This window comes from Rattus norvegicus, chromosome 2 (assembly GCF_036323735.1).
Source record: "Rattus norvegicus strain BN/NHsdMcwi chromosome 2, GRCr8, whole genome shotgun sequence".
In the NCBI taxonomy this organism is placed as follows: Eukaryota; Metazoa; Chordata; class Mammalia; order Rodentia; family Muridae; genus Rattus; species Rattus norvegicus.
Genome location: NC_086020.1, coordinates 174,340,497 through 174,360,789, shown reverse-complemented (window position 1 = coordinate 174,360,789; position 20,293 = coordinate 174,340,497). Strand labels below are relative to the sequence as shown.

At 38.9% G+C, this 20,293-nt stretch overlaps 1 protein-coding gene across 5 annotated transcripts in view; it reads right to left on the bottom strand.

The window, feature by feature from the left end:
* The window catches only part of Lrba (LPS responsive beige-like anchor protein), a 581,207-nt gene that overhangs the window by 139,747 nt on the left and 421,167 nt on the right, over nt 1-20,293 (bottom strand). For all 5 annotated transcript variants that reach the window (XM_039102651.2, XM_039102649.2, XM_039102652.2 and 2 more), the window contains one exon: nt 19,949-20,068. In XM_039102651.2, the coding sequence (XP_038958579.1) occupies nt 19,949-20,068 (120 nt within the window). The remainder of the gene's footprint in view (nt 1-19,948; nt 20,069-20,293) is intronic.

Sequence of the window (20,293 nt, the reverse complement as noted above, 5' to 3'; positions counted from 1 at the left end):
TCTAGAAAACAACATAAGAAACAGATTAAATTAAATATAATGGCTGCAATACTAATATTTAAACAGGGGAAAATGTAGTCTTTGTCGTCATAAGGCACATATGTAACTTTTTCAGAGGCCCTGTAGAACAGACTTGAAATCCAGTCTTGACATGGGTCAGTGCCTCAGTAGTCTTTCAGAAACCCCCTCAGGGCCAGCTATCACAGGTCTGAATTTCCAAACAGTAGTAAAATAGAGAGGTCATCAGATTTTGGACAGGGTCAGTATGAAATTGCCACAGCAGAGAGAAAAGATCCAGCAAGAATTAAGCTATTATCACTCTCATAGTCCACATGGAATGCTGTTTGACTTTGAATTGCACATCTTTTGTTTACAGTCACGATAATTAACTAATCAGGGTAGAATGAGCTTGTCCTTCAAATGCCCCACAACTGCATGATCATTAGACTTGAAAGACTTTTAAAGTGGACATTTATTTTTCAAAGAAGAACCTTGTTAAAAGTTTAAATTTAAATTAGATAGCTTTACACACAAAAATGTTAAGAACACCATCCCTAAGCCATGTCTGTAATCCTAATCTCTAATTGCAAAATAAAGAATGGCAAATGTATATTTTTTTAATGTAGAAAAGAGTAATAATAAATTTGTATAAGCTAACATTTATGGTGTGTTAGATTAGACCTAGATTTTTAATAAACTTTACCATACTTCATCTTCATAACAAGTTTGTAAGGTGAGCTAGTGGCTTGATCTTATAAATGATTGAATAAAAGTAAGGTGGGCGTGGTGGCGTGTGACTCTAGCACTCAGAAAGTTGAAGGAAGAAAGACAAGTTACCAGGAGGGAAAGGCTATTTTGGATCACAGAGTTAGCTGGAAGCCAGTCTAGTCTATACAGTAGAACCCTGTCTTTAAAAAACAACAACTGCATAAGATGGCTGATCAGTGAAAGTTCTCATTGTATAAGCCCGAAGACCTGAGTTTGACCTCCCATCGACCCAAGGTGGAAAGAAAGGACTCCCAAAAGCTGTCCTCCAGGTGGGCACCATGGAACACCCCCCCAACACACACCCTTACATACATGCACACACGCACAAACCAAACAGACTTACTGACAGAGTGAACAGAAGCTAGAGATGGGTATATGATTCTTCCAAAGATTAATGAAAACACGTTTCTTAAAATCTATGATCAGCTTTATTTAGCCTGGAGGGAAGGAGAAGGGATGGCAGGGTGGGGAAGCAGAAGATATATGAGGTTTAAGAGAAGATATAAAATGGAGCTCTGGACTTAGTGGGCAGAGTGAAGACAGATTGGATTTTACTTCTTACCCAGGCAAGTATCCTTTGAAGGGGATACCCTTCCCACTGAGCCTAGTGGCTCAATGTAGGTTTTGTTGTTTTTGTTGTTTTGAGAAGCTAACACCAGACAATGATGACCTGGCATCTGAAGGGTTTCCTAAAAGAAACATGGTATAAGGGGCAAAGGTGCCTGCCTCCAAAGACCATACATCTTAGTCTAAGAATAAGACTAAAGAGCTGAGTGGATGGGAAGCAGAAAGGCTAATGTTCTAGACACTCATCCAAACCTGGATTCTCATTCAGGCCTTAAGAAATGGATGGCCTTGTCCTACCATTTTAATAATTATGGATGGATTTTCTACCACCTTCATATGAATCAAGGTCAGATTTAAACTTGGGTGTGTTTTGTGCATTTGAGTTGGCCATAATGGTTGTATGCTTATTTTAATAATGAGTTATTTATATATTAACTGATAGTGCATTTCTGGAACACAAAATGGTAGGAAGAATTCAGTATAGGCAGAAATAGAAATAGCGTGCAAACACACCTTTTAGTTTAGGAATAAAACAAAGTGAATTCCTTTGGTTTTACTTTTTCTGACTTTTTTGGGACAAGGATTCACACTGTAGTACAGGCATCCTGGAGTTTACTATGCAGCCCAGGTTATGCCTAAACTTAAAGCTTTCCTTAGGACTGCATGACTTCACCTCTCAATGTTCACAGTACTGTTAAGTTCTTTTTGGATCAAACCTTGGGTAGATAAAAAGGGTGATACAATATTTAATTTCAAAAATAATTACTTAGTTCTTAATCTTTACAGACAATTGTGTTAAACTTTGAACAGAGAAGAAGTATTTCCTGTCCATATAAAACACAGATCAAAGTGAGAGATCTGTGAAAAGTACAAGAAGAGAATCATTTATTACGGTAAAACTGGCTGTAGAAACAGCATTCAGAAGTCAAAAGATAAAAAATGAAGCCTCAAAGTTAGGGTGCTCACAGAGCGCTGAAGTCAAAGAATACACTGTAGCACTTTCCCAGTCTGTTTATAATTACCTGTTTGCATTTTTCCTCTGAAACCGAGATACTAAGAAAAGGTACAACCTAAGTATTTTGTTCTTGGTTACATACTCCAGCCCATACACAGTGCACAACACACTGGGCATTGAGTAAAAATCTGTTAAATTAATTACTGAAGAGAAATGGTACTGAGGATTAGGGGAATGCCTCAGTAGGCAAAGTGCTTGCTGTGCAGACATGCGGACCTGAGCGGGGAGCCCTAGGTCCCCGGTTAAAGGCTGATGCTGTAGGGTATGATTCGAATCCCAGTGTCGCCACAAGAGAGAGATGTGGGTGGAGACAGAAGAATCCCTAAGAGCTTGTGGGCCAGTGTCACACCAGAGGTTATCATTCTGGTCCTCACATGGCTGCTGTGGCATCCCTGCACCTACACTCGTACACATGAGCACACAGACAAATACTGAGCAAAAAGTGGCATTTAAATAAAAAAAAATAGCAGAGGGAAAGATAAGGGCATTCCTGATAAGGAAGGTATCTTAAGATATGTATATGTCATTCATTCTTAATGATCAATGAGAAAACATTCAATTGGCTTAGAGTTGAAAATAAAGAGAAATGAAAAAGTACAATGTGAAAAAAATTCTAAATACCAAGGCCTAATGAAAACCCAGAAAAGGGGACATTTTGGAACAACACAAACTGAAATAGAACATGCCTATCTATAAAATTAACACTGAAGAGCTATCATGAAGATATGATATGTTATGAAGGACATAATCATATAAGCACAATTAAATTACTAGGAAGGGAATGTAGAGAAACATACTGCAATCTCTAGTAAACACCATAAGTTGATGAAAGTTGAATCCACTCTTAAGATGAAACAAACATGAACTTAATCAAGACACCGATATAAACCCAAGAAACATGCATCTGCAGAGCCAGTGCATTATCATGGACAATGACAGAATTCAGGCATCTAGCAGAGTTCCCTTTTGAAAACAGCATTTCTCTAAGAATCACGCTGTGATATAATACTAAATATTCCCAGTCAAGATTATTTTCCTTGACAGATGAAATTTAGTAACAGAGTCAAAGACTATGTCTTTCTGATACTTTAAATGCACACTTACAAAGTGAAGTATGTTTCATATCCATCTGAACAGAATACTCAGCTCTGGATAAAAACCACATGTTAGCGATACTTTAAAACATCAGTGGGACATGACAAGCAAACAACACTGACAAAAGACACATAGATTCGCAAGTCACATTTTCCTCCAGCTTGACGACAATAATTTTAATTTCTATTAGTTAATTAGGCAGATAGGTTTAGAGGCAGGTGACATGGTCAAACTTTATCATCTCCTAAAATAAAAACGAGATAGGTTCAAACAGAGGTTATGTCACAATTTGGGATAAGCTCACTGCTTTGATCACAAATTCTGAGGCTTTCATGGCATAATGACAAGGATTGGTTGTGACCACACATATGCTTTAGTTTTCTTCATGAAGGCACAATCCCCACTGATAGGAACAGCCTGTGTAGCCAGGCTGTGTGACTCTCCCTTCATTAGCCACCAATTCTTCCCACTGAACTAAACCATCGCTCCCCTCCGTCTCGGCAAGCACATCAAATGCCAACGCACTAATCTAAAGGACTGAGACAATGAAAAAGAGCCAATGTGCTGCTTCAGAATACAAGTTTATACTGACTTCCCTTTCCTTCAAATGCGAAACCTTGACGATTAAGGCATAGCACTATAGTTAGGGAACAGGGCACTGAAGGTGAAGAGGTAGGAAAGTAAAACTTAACTCTTTGTCATTACACAAAATGATATGTTTATAATATGAAAACCTAAAGCTTTCTTTAGAAAAGAAGCTGATGAATAGGACATGGAACAATGTTTATACTCGGATACATATTGCTTTACAAGTTTATTTTGTTAGCCCACAAGTCAAAGCTTTTGAATATTTGACTAAAGTGTATTACATTATATTTATAACAACTTAAATGGAAGGTTTCATATTGACACTTAATTTTTTATTTAGTAGATAAAACATGATCTTTATGTATTTCATGCATTGCTTTCTTTAGTAAAATAAAAACCGCAACTTTTAAGGTTGAAGTAAAAAATGATCTCTAACATTTGTAGATGAACTTAATAAGTACTGTAAAAGCCTATGATTTCAAATAGATTATAACAAAAATATCATGAAAATAGGCAATAGATAATCTATTTCAATCTGATCTAGTGGAAGGGATAATTGGGTTTGAGTCTTGTCTACTTAATTTACCATCACATGCTCTTAAATAATTTAATTTCTGTGACCCTAGTCACCTCATTTGTCATCTCTAAAACTCGAGTTTCATATAAAGTTCCTATAACACAGAATTCTATGTATAAATATTATCATTAATAGGACCCTTGATTTTAAAAATTCCCAGGTTTGGATGCACCAAAAATTTAAATCTAAGAGGTCATTTGATGAACTGTGCCTAATGAGAAAAGCCTTCAGTGTAATTCTAAGAACACAACAAAATTCACTTTTAAAAAAAAAAAGTATATTCACAAAACTATCTGGGAATTAATAGCTCTTACTGAATCAACATCACATTAAGCAATTAATTTTTTTTATCAACAATAACTTACCATGTCATGTAGAGCTTAACATAAATAACCCCAACAGCTTATAGTTCACTCTCGGTTTCAATGCATTTCCCACTTCCATATTTGGACTACAATTTCCATTAGGTATTTTGTTCTAGATTTCAATATTGAGGTAAGTTGTAATTTAGGAAGAGATAATGGAAATGAGTAACATAAATGACAGTAAGTTATAACTGCTATTAAAGAAAATGCAGAGGCTGGGGAGGCAGCCCCACAGGCATGGGCATCCAAGCTTGATTCTTGGAACCAGCAGCGTTGGTGGAGGGTAAGCTGAAGGACTCATGCTTTACAGATCTCACAGGACAAAAATAAAGGTACTGTAAAAGTATTTTACAATCTTCTCATTTGTACATATCATGTATACATATACATATGGCTGAGACTTTCAAACTTAGGGTTAAAATTAATTCATATAAAATTACTTTGCTTATTTATTTTAAAATATTTTTAGGAATCTCCTGGGATTTAATTGGATTAACTATTAACTATGTGTGTAGAATATGGCTTACCGTTCTGCTAATTTCATAATATCAATTTTATATTAATCATTAACAATACATAACTAAGTATTTTAAAATGGAATATAGAAGAGCACAATATAGACTGATGAGACACCCACATGTAAGTCTAGAACAAGTACAGAATCTGTACTGATCATAAAACTTATTAAAATTTCACAATCTGCCATTTTTCTATAACTGTTAGCATATGAAATTTAATTGCAAGTTCTGTTACAGACAAGACTCTCAGTCCCCCAAATACGGTATCAGCCCGCCCCAAGTGCAGCTCACCTCTGGCTAGAAGCCTTCACTCTACTGCTCTCACACGCTCTTTCACAGGCTCTTTTAATTATTCCTAGAGAACCTGACTTGACTGTCTTCTTGACCCCACAACCGACAAAGTAACAAATCCCAGAAAATGACTTGTATTCCATCCTTTGACTCCGTCCTCTTACTTACCAGCCCTTTCCTTGTAACCAGCTCCAGGAGCCCACAAACACTTGCCCTCATCCACAACTCCCATCCTCTTTTTATATCTACTTTGCACATTTCTGCAAAGAGATATTTCTTTCATATGAAAATTTGCATCATATTTTCACTCAAAAATATCTGTAGAAATCATGACCGTACTGGAAACCTGGCTGGCTTCCAAGAGCTGTGAAGACATGGACTTTAAAAAAGAATCTACTATCAGTACTTTGTAGAGCAGCATTCACTTCTTACTACCTTCTAGATCTTAGTCCTATATCCACAGATACATGTAGCTGCTGCCCCTTAGCAATGAAGCATCTTTCACAGAAACCGGAGGCTTCACTAATAACGACACTTGTATAACATGCAGACATCAACAGACCATGCGGAGACCAGCACCAGCAGACACATCCATGTCACAGCTCTTGCGTCTTTGGCTCAGGGGACGTCACACAAGAACAGGTTGTGAGAGTGTGAGAGCCATAATAGCAGGAGTGTGCTGTGAAATAGCTCCTTCTAGAAATGGCTGCATAAACAAGACCAAAACAACGGCAATGTCCATGGTCATACTGACACGGAAAGGATAGACTCTCGCAGGGTTCCACCCCTAGACCAAGAAGTGCAGGCAGTAACAACTGCTGGGAGAGGAGAATTAGGCTCTCCCAAGGATGAACCCCCTTAGTGCTCGTCTCACACAGAGTGGTCAGCTTTGAAAGCATATACACACAAACTACATAAACAGTCACAGCAGGATACAAACATACATACACAAACACATATATATATATACACACAGTATACATATATAGTGTATATATGTATATACTACACACATAATGCATCTTTGTATATACATATATTTGCATATACACATAGGTATGTAATAATAATAATCAAACAAGAGAAAGCTATTACTCAAGAGTGGAGAAGGGTCTTGGGAGAACTTCAAGAGAGGATCGCTAAGAGGGGTGAGAGGGAGGAAAAGGAAATGGGAAAGTGATGTAATTTTATTTTAATTGAGATACATTAAAAAGCATTATAAAAAGTAAGATTAAAATTAAATAAATGTGGCTTCCAGGTTGCTGGGTAGTTTTCTGAACCTCTTTTTCTCCAAGGGGGCTGGTTCTTGAAGCCCTTCTTTGCTCAAATAAACATTGTTCAATGTTAAAAAAAAAAAACAAACTCAAAATTATAATCTTGAGTCATAGCAGGAGATGGCACACTATAGCTTCTCGACCAAATATGATCCAACATGTTTGATAATATTTTGCTAAAGCAGCCATGTGTGACCACATCTTATCTACATTTGCTTTTGGTAGAACTCTGTAGTCCTGACAGAAGTCACTTGGATGGTAAATTCAAAAATGCTTCATCTTTTTCCCTGCACATCTTGTAGCCAGGGCAGATTTTGGGTAGAAGATTGTGCGTGTGCCTGTGCCTGTGCGTGTGCGTGCGTGCGTGCGTGTGTGCGTGTGTGTGTGTGTGTAGGGGGGTTGTATTCCGTTTCTTCCATTGAAAGTCCTGCCTGGACTGGTACAACCATTCTGGAAATCAGTCTGGAGGTTCCTCAGAAAATTGGACATTGAACTGCCTGAGGATCCAGCTATACCTCTCTTGGGCATATACCCAAAAGATGCCCCAACATATAAAAAAGACACGTGCTCCACTATGTTCATCGCAGCCTTATTTATAATATCCGGAAGCTGGAAAGAACCCAGATGCCCTTCAACAGAGGAATGGATACAGAAAATGTGGTACATCTACACAATGGAATATTACTCAGCTATCAAAAACAATGACTTTATGAAATTCGTAGACAAATGGTTGGAACTGGAAAATATCATCCTAAGTGAGGTTACTCAATCACAGAAAGACATACATGGTATGCACTCATTGATAAGTGGCTATTAGCCCAAATGCTTGAATTACCCTAGACGCCTAGAGCAAATGAAACTCAAGACGGATGATCAAAATGTGAATGCTTCACTCCTTCTTTAAAAGGGGAACAAGAATACCCTTGGCAGGGAAGAGAGAGGCAAAGATTAAAACAGAGACTGAAGGAACACCCATTCAGAGCCTGCCCCACATGTGGCCCATACATATACAGCCACCCAATTAGACAAGATGGATGAAGCAAAGAAGTGCAGACCGACAGGAGCTGGATGTAGATCGCTCCTGAGAGACACAGCCAGAATACAGCAAATACAGAGGCGAATGCCAGCAGCAAACCACTGAACTGAGAATAGGACCCCCGTTGAAGGAATCAGAGAAAGAACTGGAAGAGCTTGAAGGGGCTCGAGACCCCATATGTACAACAATGCCAAGCAACCAGAGCTTCCAGGGACTAAGCCACTACCTAAAGACTATACATGGACTGACCTTGGACTCTGACCTCATAGGTAGCAATGAATATCCTAGTAAGAGCACCAGTGGAAGAGGAAGCCATGGGTCCTGCTAAGACTGAACCCCCAGTGAACTAGATTGTTGCGAGGAGGGCGGAAATGGGGGGAGGATGGGGAGGGGAACACCCATAAAGAAGGGGAGGGGGGAGGGATTAGGGGGATGTTTGCCCGGAAACCGGGAAAGGGAATAACACTCGAAATGTATATAAGAAATACTCAAGTTAAAAAAAAAAAAAAAAAAAAAAAAAAAAGAAAGTCCTGCCTGGATAGAGGAGGCAGACACTTCAGACTCCATATCCCCTGCTTTTAGGAGTCTCAGCTAGGGTCACTCCATATCATAGCAGGATCCTTCTCCACCCCAGAGCTCTGGCTTGTCCCAGAGACGCTCCACCACTCATTTCCCTCTCTCTTCCACCCCTCTCACCCCCAATCCTAGTTCCTCTTCCCACCTTCATTCCCCTCCACACCAGCTCCCTTACCTAGTTCCTTTTCTGATGCCTGTTTTAGTTTTTGGGTCTATGGATGTAGCATGGTAATCTTGTACTTTACGGTTAATATCCACTTATAAGTGAGTATATACTATGTGTTTTTTTCTGGGTCTGGATTACCTCACTCAGGATGATATTTTCTAGCTCCATCTCCTTGCCTGCAACTTTCAGGGTATTTTTGTGTTTTAACAGCTAAACAGTATTCCATTATGCAGCTGTACCACATTTTCTTTATCCAATCTTTGGTTAAGGGACATCTGGATTCTTTCCGATTTTAGGCTATTACAACTAAAGCTGCTGTGAACATGTTTTGCCTTGTAGATGGTAGAACATCTTTTGTGTCTTGGGGTAGAACTATTACCAATTTTCTGAGAAACTGCCAGATTGATTTCCAAAGTGGTTGTACAAGTTTGCCGTCCCACCAGCAATGTAGGAAGCGTTCCTCTTTCTCTATGTCATCACCAGCATGTGCTGTCACTTGAGTTTGTGATCTCTGTCATTCTGATGGGTGTAAGGTGGGATCTCCCAGTCATTTTGATTTGCATCTCTCTGATGACAAAAGTCACTGAACATATCTTTAAGTGCTTCTTAGCCATTAGAGATTCTTCCTTTGAGAATTCTCTGTTTAGTTCTTTATCCCACTTTTAATTGGGTTATTTTGGTTGTTGGTGTCTAATTTCTTGAGTTATTTATACACTGTGTTTATTATCTCTGTCAGATATATGGTTGGTAAAGATCTTTTCCCATTTTGAAGGCTGCCATTTTGTCCTATTGATGGTACCCTTTGCCTTACAAAAGCTTTTCAGTTTCATGAGGTCCCACTTATTAATTGTTGATCTTCGTGCCTGAGCTGTTGGTATTCTGTTCAGGAAGTTGTTTCTTGTACCAATGCGTTCAAGGCTATTCTCCACGTTCTTGTCTATTACATTTAGTGTATCCAGTTTTATGTTGAGGTCTTTGATACACTTGGATTTGAGTTTTGTGCAGGGTAATAGATATGGATCTATTTGAATTCTTCTACATACAGGCATTCAGCTAGGCCAGCACAATTTGTTGAAGACACTCTTTTTTTCCCATTGTATGTTTTTTTTTTTTTTTTTTTTTTTTTTGCTTTTTTTGTATGGGGCTCACAGAGACTGAACCATCAGCCACAGACCGTGTATGGACTGAACCTAGGCTACCTACACATATTTAGCAACTGTTCAGCTTGGTCTTCATGTGGATACCTTAACAACAGGAGCAGGGGATTTCTCTAACTCAGACTCTGTTGCCTGCATTTGGATCCCTTTCTCCTAGCTGGGCTGCCCTGTCTGGTCTCAGTGTGAGAAGGTGTACTTATGTGACTTGATATGTGAGGGTAGGTTGGTGCCTGGCAGGGAGGAGGCTCTCCTTAAGGGGTGTGGAATGGGAATGGGAGGAGAGGGCGGAGGCTAAAATTGAGATGTAAAGTGAATAAATTAACTAATGAAAAAATGTTCACTGTCTGACTTTTCATTAAAAAAAAATTCTGAATATGTCTGTATAATTAAGCCAAATAATCTGTGAACTGCAACAGAAGGTCTTCCCACTTAAACTGCCTATCAGAATCTCCTTTCCAGTGTTTCCTAAATTCATGAACTCTCCCCTGACATTCTACTTTACATATTTCCTTCAAGTTCATTTCATTTTCCTCATCCAAAATAATCCTCTTTTATCAAGTCATGAATTATTTTTTACACTAATTCATTCATGGGTATATTTGTGCACATATGTGTGTTAAGCATGTATGAATGGTAACTGTGTGCCATGGTACATATGTGAAGGTCTGAGCAGAACTTCGAGGGGTTGGTTCTCTCCTTCTATCACATGAATTCCAGGAACTGAACAATGGTCATCAGGCTTGGTGGCAAGCACCTTGACCTGCTGATCAATCTCACTGGCTCCAAATCATTAACTTAATAAATATTTGATTGAATGACTAATATGTTCCAGGCACTACTCTGAGCTCTAGGGATAAGCAGTGAACGAAACAGCTCCACAAATTCACCCTTTCACGGAGCTAATGTTCCAGTGTGATGAAACATAACATACCAATACGCACACGACATGGATGCCAGCTGGTGAGCGCAGCAAGAAAAATGAGACCAGGAAGGAAGGAAGAGGAAAGGGAGTGAGGAATGCATTTGTAACCAGGGAAAGCTTTACCAAAAAGATGGTGTTTGAGCAAAGACCTGGCAGAGTAAGGAATGAGTACAGAGGATATTGCAAGGAATATCGCAAGTGAAAGAAAAAACCCAAGTCACCAGGAAGAAGACAACCCAGAGCCTGTGGAGAGCAGCAGGACTCTGGTTGGCTAAGAACAGAGTGGACGGGGAGAAACAAAAGGTATGAGGGAAGACACAAGAGGATTGGCAGGGGCAGGGTGGAGTCTTCAGAGAAAGGCTTCCTTATACTCCCAATGGAAGCTACCTGCTAGCATGGGACAGTGTTGAGGAGTAGGTTTAAAGGAATGAACGGCAGGAATTTAATTGTGAACATATTAAAATTATGATCTGTTTTATGTATTGTAAAGGGATTGTTGAGGAGGGAGTCAGAAGAAGAAATGCACAGGCTAGAGACATACATTTGGGAGGTCTGTTACGTCCCCCTGAATCTTTAAGATACAGCTCAAAACCACTGCAGTCACTCCTCCAGTCACTCCTCCAGTTCACCTTGTTACAACGTAACTCACACGATCTTACTAATATTTAGTAGTTCGTGGAAGTCTGCTTCATATCTGATGGGTTGTATGTCACCTATGGTAAATAGTCAATGAGACTAATAAGTGAACATGAATTTTAATTTAATTCTCGGCACAGGTTTTCATTTGAAGACAGGGAGTTAAACATTGGACCAAGTTGCTTTGTCTTCTGTATTCTCTACATTTTTGCCCAAGTCAAATTTAGTACCTCTCTTTCCCCTCTCCCCACCTCACAATAACAAGCCCTCTTTGTTGACACCTACCCACACTTCTGTGATACGTTACTCAGTTTGTCTCAGATGTGTCTTACTTAACTACTTTAAAAATGTGTGTACTGCACTCTTCCCTATAGTGTAATAAAAATATCAACATTGGTCACATTATTACATCCATGTCACTCCTGTTCTTCAAACCCAGCACTGGCGGCTCTCACAGGACAGTGCTCCTGGGATGCAGTCACATGTCCTCAGCAAAGCATCAGGCTCCCCATCCCCCTTCCTTCTGGGTTAGGTGGTGCTTTATCAATGACTCAAAAATTGCTTCTTAAACTCATTTGCTAGAACCTGTTTTGTTAGTAAATACTTCTCTAAAACAAAAGTTCATTGAAGGCAAGATCAGTGTTACATGTGATATTTCATTACAACCAGAGCTCAAGAGTCGATAAACTCAACTCAAAAATTACTTCAAAAAAGTGACTGCTGTATCGGGATTCTTCCATGTATTTTACTCGCAGTTTATCTTTGCGGAGGTTATAGTTTAATAAAACTAATTACATTAAACTCCACTTTCTGAGAAAACATGCCCCCACCACTTCCATTTTAGATCTATCTACTAACACCTCCATTGCAGGGTAATAAACCAAAGTGACAGCTCTGACTCGTGCCAGTCATTTCTATAGATTGCGTGTAGGATTCGAATAGTAAGAGACTACACTTAGCCACTAGACTGGCCACACTGACAGGAAGGCCTTCAGAAAGGAGAGGGCTGCTTCAGAGATGGGAACTCAATGGCAACAACAGTTTAGTAAGTTTATTATTAAGATGTCTGCCTGGTACTTAGATATGATTGGCTATGAAATTTTAAGAATGTTATTTTTCCACAAAATAACATGGCTCATAATAATTCAAGATTAAAGTTTAAGGCAGGGCCAGGCTCAGCTTGTAACAACAGCCAGAAGGACCACTACCAAACCAAAATCTAATAAATACAGTAAGTACCCCTGAATCTCAGTTCCTGAATTTAAATGAATATTTAAAACAAAACCGTAGAATTACTAATATTTTGTGGTACTGGGGAAATCCAGGACCATAAAAAAGCATTCAGCAAGAGGTCTAACACTATGGAAGATAGTCCCTCAGACCTATGCTGGGTATTTACAGCACAATGGTGCTTCCCCAATCCAACTTGAACACTTTCTATTTCAGTCCTCAATATTACACATTGCTGCTACAGTGGACCAGATCACACTTAGTTCAGATATACATCAGGAACATTGTTATACAAAGTCAGCTTAGACATTCTGTTCTCCATAAGCAGAAAACTACCCTTTTTGTATGATTATAATTCAATGTTCTGCTCAGGACAGTGGCCAAATACAGTGGTTCTTGAACATTTTAAACATGGTTAGTATGAACAGACGTACTAGAAATGTAAATCTGTTATATATCTTGAAGCCTCAGGATAAAAAATAAAAGAGTCAATTTAACAAATTTTATTGATTACAATGTTGTGATGTTTTGACTTTTAGGGTAAGTAATATTACTGAAATCATTTTTATGTTGTTCTTTTGACTTTGAAACTAGACTATAGTACACTTAGTATTAATATATATGGCTTATACTATATTTCTATCAGAAAGTACTACCAGAAGTCACTTTAGAGAACTAACTATTTCCTTAAGTAGAATAAAAGGTATCATTGAAGGGTTAGGTATGAAATGGACTCATAAAGGATGCACAGAAATGTAGATCTCCAAACTATTAAAAGTGCCAAATCATGCTGAAACCAAAGGCCTGCTTTATCCAGACCCCATGAGATCATTCTGCCTACAGGAATCCCAAGTCAGACTTTTACCATTATTTCAGAGGAACAACAAATTTTTAAGTAAAGTTATTCTCTGAGCATCCGTAGAAAGCAAACAACAGGGATTCTAGTGTATTAGCATTCCCTCCAATAGGAAAGAAACCAGAACTAGAACTGTCTTTTATTTTACTTTTGAAAAATAACTGTTTGCCCATTTCCCACACTGTAGGGAATTTATGCTGTACTGACTAGGCAAAGTAGACCTTGTAACCCACTCAAAGTGATTCCTTCCACACCACCATCATGTTTTCCTGTCCTGTTCCTTGTGTTATTGTCTTTATTATTTCTAGAACATCCCCCCAATACAGAACAACACTATCATTAATGATCCAAAACTCCAATGTTCTTTAAAAGTATTCACATTACTATTGTACTTTCCATGTGTTCTTAGGTACTTCTTTTGGGCTCATCATTATAATCTTAAATGTACTTCCTAAACTAACACTTTAATAAGAAAAAACGAGTCATGATTAAATCCTTCCTCGCTGTTAGAAGGGTCCATTTTCAGAAGCACACTAAATGGCCTATGTAACTGTAAATTAATGCTTGTCTGAGTATGCGGAAGTCATTAGGTTGTAGGGTCCATTTAACTGGTTATCAATATAGAAAATGGAGTGATTTATCAATGGCACACCACACAGTGGATATTCGGGATGGGAGAAGGTACAGAGATAGAATATATATATATATATATATATATATATATATATATATATATATATATATATATATATATATATATACTAGTAAGATGTCAGCTTCATCAAAGTCAGACCTAAAAACTTTTTACAAAATGACATCTGAGAAGGTAGAAATAGAAAAATACAAGAGGATTTTTGTTTCTTTGTTTTTGTTTTTTTAAACGCACCTTAGGTAGAAATCACCGTAAGCAGGCTCCTGGCCTTTCTTTCTGGTTGGCCATGGTGCTATTTCATTACAGTCCCAGCTGTAGGGTAAGGAAGGAGAGCCAGAGCCCGGGAGTGTGAAGGCCGCCTGGATAGCACAGTAAGCCCTCAGGGCAGAAGAAGAGCAGAGAAAAGCCAACCCACCAAGTTTCTCACCATACCTCTATAGATGCCTTAAATGATACTGTTAGGAAACCAGAGGTTACTCTATTTGTTAACTACCATGCTCAGAACTGCAAGTTTAGTAAATTGCTAATAGTCTTTAAGATGTCAGTTAGAGCGCCCATTATTATTCCAAACTCTTTACTGAAGAAAAAACATAAGAAAAATAAGAAAGGAGAGAGCAGATGACCATTGGTTCTTTTGTTTGTTTCTTTTAGTTGCTTTGTTGGGTTTTCCTTTCCTGGTTTAATTTTTAAAGTATAGGATATTTGAAAGAAAGTAAAAATTCAATCAGATACACACTAAATAATGACTTTTGAGCCCACACCCACCCATGCATGCTATTAGGACAGCAATAACTAGACTGGGTGTGTTGGTGTGTGGTTGTTGTTGTTAAGGCCTCTGGGACAGAGTCTTATACACAGAAACACTTCCCACCTGCAGTTCCTCAATGCAAACACCTGACCTGGACTCAGAGGCCATCCACTCTCCTCCCTGTATGCCTCTTCAGTCATTCCAGTGTCCCTGCTAATCCTGTAGCAGATGGCTCACAGGGGCCTCTCTTCCCTCCCCACTCCTCCAACCCCTGTGTGTCTGCTGCCTGTACCTAGAAACACTTGCTACTCTGTATTCCCAGTGGTCATAGCTGCCAGGCAGGTGAATCACTCCTTCCTTCCTGTCTTCCTTTCTGTGTCTTCATTCTCTCTCTCACTCAGTCCCACTTGCTTATAGGAGCCCCGCATTCCACCTCAACACCATCCAGTGAAGATTCCAACAAGATTCAGACCCAGGACACCTCAGCCCTTTGACCCTGGCTCCCCAAACTTTTAACTGCTTTACTTCAACCAACTTGCAAAACCTCCTCTTCCCACACCTCCAAACCCCTGGGGATTCCACCTCTTAGGTGTGAAGGAGATTTTCTTAGCTATTTCCTGAAGCTATTTACAATTCACAGCCTTTTTCTCAGTCTGCCACCCAGCAGACTGCAGAAGCAACCCTACCTGGCACTCCACAACCAACAGTTTCCTAAGATTCAGTGAGCACAACAGAAACTAGAGAACGGAACAGCCATCCAACAAAGCCTAGACCGAATATCAACACCAACCACCGCCTCAACCATCCCCACCCAGGTGTCTAGACGCCAGGCCAGCATAAACGCGTCATCAAAAATAGCCAGGACACTATGTCTCCACCAGAAACCGGCAAGCCTACTGTGGTTGTGTGAGAAATGCAATTTAACTGAAGGACGAGACAAGGATTTAAAACAGTAATTGTGAATATGTTCAAGGATTGTGTATATGTTAAAGAGGTTAGGAACAAATTCCTTAATGAAGTCTGTGAAACAAAGAACAGAATGAAATTAAGGAAATAGTTCAAGACATAAAAGTAGAAACAGAATGACTAAAGAAAACATAAACTGAGATAAAATCGGAAATGAAAAATTTATAAAGTCAAACAAAGATATTGCAAGTGACTCTCATTGTCCTAGTTAAGGTTACTGCTGCTGTGATAAAACCAAAGCAACTTGAGGAGGCAAGGGTGATTTAGCTTGTGCTTCCACATCATTATTCTTCATCAGGAATTCAGGGCAGGAACATAATCATGGCAGCAACCTGGAGGTGGGAGCTGACATAGAGGCCATGGAGGGTGCTGCTTACTGGCTTCTTCCCCAGGGCTTGCTCAGCCTGCTTTCCATATAGAACCCAGGACCTCCTGCCCAGGGGTGGCCCCACCCACAATGGGCTTGGCCCTCCCACATCAATCATTAATTAAGAAACCGTTCTATAGGCTTGCCTACAGCCCAATCCTATGGAGGCATTTTCTCAACTGAGGCTCTCTCCTCTTCAGGTGTTCTCTGAAGAGAAACAGAGGAGGAATGGGACAGGGCTGGGAGGAATAGAAGGAGGGGAATCTACAGTCTGGGGGAAATGTGTGTGTGTGTGTGTGTGTGTATGTGTGTTTCTCCACACTGAAGAGCCTAAAGAAGACATGTTAATTGGTTATATTAGAATAATAGTCACTTTTCACCGGCTTGTGCCTCTGGAATAAGAGCTACAAGTTGAACAGTTAGACTGGCTGCAGGTCCAAGAACCCGAGACTAGACTGACCATGCACGTAGGGGAAAACCAAAAACTACTACTGTGCTAAAGAAACACAGTAATAAGATGATTCCTAATGATACCCTGTCTCTGAAGATTAGTTCCCTATCCAGCACTTATCAGAAACCTTTCTCATCAGCAGATAGGTGCACAATAGAGACCCAGAACTGGAGAGTGTGCAGAGTGAAAGACTGGGAACACTCAGTCTTAAGTAGGGTGTACCCATCAAATCTCTACCCTCAGGGCTCAAAGAACTATGTAGAAGAGAAGCCAATCGGGATGGATGATATCGAGAAGGTCCTTCCAGACACAATGGGACTGACATACATATGAACTCAGAGTGTGGCAATATGCCTACGGCCCATGTACATTCGAGCAAGATTGGGTCCCAGCACTGAGAGGTAGAAGTGGGTACCATTTCTAATTGCTAGCCAAGAAACTACATCCAACTAACACACACTCATAGAGGAAACACTAGTTTCTCCAAGGGAATCTCTCACTACGTCTCTGAATTGCACTTAAAGTCAGGCCTCCTCCCATCAGTAGAGGGCCAACAGAAAATAAACTTTAAGGTTTGTTGTTAATTGTCTCATATTGTTTTTTACTAAGTTTTTATTTGCATTTTATGGTGTGTGTATATGCATTTCTTATACTCTTAGTTTCCTTTTGGAGCAGTGGGGGTGGGGTGTCTCAAGTCTTTTTATATTGCTTTTTTTCTCTTTATCTATTGTCTTTTTATTAGCCTGATTGTTTTCTTAAAAGAGACAGAAAAAAGGCATGGAATTGGAAGGGCAGGAGATATGGGAGTAGATAAGGAAGAGGAAGCCATGATCAGAATATATTTTATGAAAATACCTTTATTTTCAATAATAAAATAAAACAAAATAAAAAGAAGACATGAATGAAATGATAATTTGGGAGAAGTTTCGATAGTAATGGGAGGAGGGAATTGGTGATGAACATAACCAAGATACATTGAATCCATGTATAAAATTACTTTAGAATAAACATAATACTATGAAAAGAAATCTGAGAGGAAAGTCTGGTATTTTATGAAAAAAATAGAGAAGAAAACCACAAGAATCTGTCATGTATACTTCCTGTCCATCTAAGCTTAAGCAACAATTTCATTATTAGGAGAAACAGAAACAGAAAGCTGAAGACATTCAATGTTTCTTCAGTAGAGAATGAAAAGTAATTCTCAAAATTATAACAATCCAGTGTATCTTTCTATTAGCAAAATGAAGTACAAAGTTATATTTTGGTTATGAGGCTTAGGAGATACAGAATGGAAAGAGTAAAAAGAAAATCCTTAAGTATTCTGGGCAACAAAAAAGTCAGGTTCGTCCATTTTTTTCATGTATCCATCCATATTTCTTATAACTTCCTAATAGTTGAGTATGAAATAGAGAAATAGGGAACAGGTTTTAACAACAGTCATTAAATCTCTTAACTGTTTCTATCAACTGTACCTCACCATCAACAGAAACTTATCTATTTAAGATACTTTTGAAAAAGATTTTATTATTGTGGTTTTTGTGTGATACGTGTGAAGATACGCACATGCCAACACATGAGTGTGGAGTTTAGAGGACAACTCTGGGGCTTGGTGTCCTCCTCCATGTTTACCTGGGTCCTTAAATCAGGTGTCTAGCTTATGTAACAAGCACTTCACCTGCTAAGCCATCTAAGTGGCCCACTGCTGACCATTTAAAAGAGAATTTCAATAGTGCTTCAGAGTATATTATGAGATTAAAAAAATCTCGACAGATTTTCCAATAGAAAAGATTACTTTTGCATACAATAGAATCTTCAATAAAGTATCTCTAATATAGCAATATTGTAATCTATAATGTCAAATAAAATAGAATATATTTTATCTGGTAAAGTAGCATAGCTCAATGTGGCTCAGCATTATTACCCAGCACACACTTTGTAAGTGTTCTGTAGTAATACATGCATGGTAATATAACTTTTTTCTGCAAATGCCTGTTCTCATGTGGTGCTTCTTCTCCCCATATGGTACAATTATTTATATATAAGTTATATTACTTTATAAGACTGTAAGGGGCCTAAAAACAATCGGTTGACCTCATTATGCTTTAACAGCACCCAATCCAGTTCCTTATTGGACGTCTGAGGATAGAAGCAGAAGTCTGGCAAGGATTATAGTACCGACAACAGTGATTATTTTAAAAATAGACCTTTGAGAGATACAAATACAAATAAATATGCCCGAGATTTTTCCTATTTTCATACTGTGGTAATTTTCTTCACTATGCTTGGAATTGTGTTCATATACATACATATGCTTATATACATACAATTCAAATGATATGGGGAAGAGGAACATGTAGTAAGCCATATTGGATTTGGGCCTGTCCGTTTTGTGACTGCATAGCTCAAGGTGGCTACGTGACTCTGGGCTGCATGGCCACAGAGGTTCAACCTTGAAATGACTGCCATACAGACATGAGATTGTTGAACTAAAGCCTCTCCCAGGAAGACCCTGGGAGCAATGACAGGATGTTTCAGCCTGAGCAAAACACCGGATGTTCCTGAGCAGATTCCTGAGAAGGGTTCGACCTTTTCAAAGAACATGTCCCTGGAAGACTGTTGCCTCTTTGTTATAGGAGGATATCTTGCAGTGTAGTGATTCACCTTATATCCTTGGGCACTTCCCAAACTCCCCCACCCTAAGCTTCAGTTCCCGCTTCTATTCCTGCCTCAGAGCTTTAATTGCTGTACATTTCTCTCAATAAACGAGACCTTGACAACAGAATCTTGCTTGGTCTCCTTCTTCTCTCGCCCCCCATTTAGGCCCAAGGGTAGCGCCCCTTCGGGACCCTGAATAACTGGGTCCCCGCTGGCGGGGACAGGAACAATATTCTATAATTAGAAATTTCCAACTAGTGAAATGAAAGACATTCAGGATGAGTAGACAGACAGTCGCATACAAAGAAGAAAACAAAAATCATGGACAATGGTTCTCGGCCATTTAATTAAGGTTTCATTCTCTGAGGTTTACCTTCTACAAATATGGCTGGATCAGGTGAGAGAATACGGAACATTTACTCAATAAGAAATAACCTGGCTGTAAGAACCATAAAATGAAATATTTCTGTACCTTAATGTCAGATGTATCACGCTGACTATTTCGCCATGCTCTGGAAACTGATGAGAATGTCCTGTCTGCATGATCAAATTTCCCTCCTTGCAGATTTAGAAAGTAAGTTGTAAAGGGTTCCTAAAAAATAGGAAGTAAAAGAAAAATTTTATGTTTTCACGATTATAAAAATCTTTACATATACATTTGAAACTAATAGTACACATTTGAAACTAATAGTACTCATTAGTTAGTAATATGTCCAATGTATAGAATGTAAGTTGTAGCGAATTATTACATTATAACTCTTAATTTTTTTCCCCAAATGTTCCTATGCCTTCAAAATTTTGGTATCGTAATAATTTC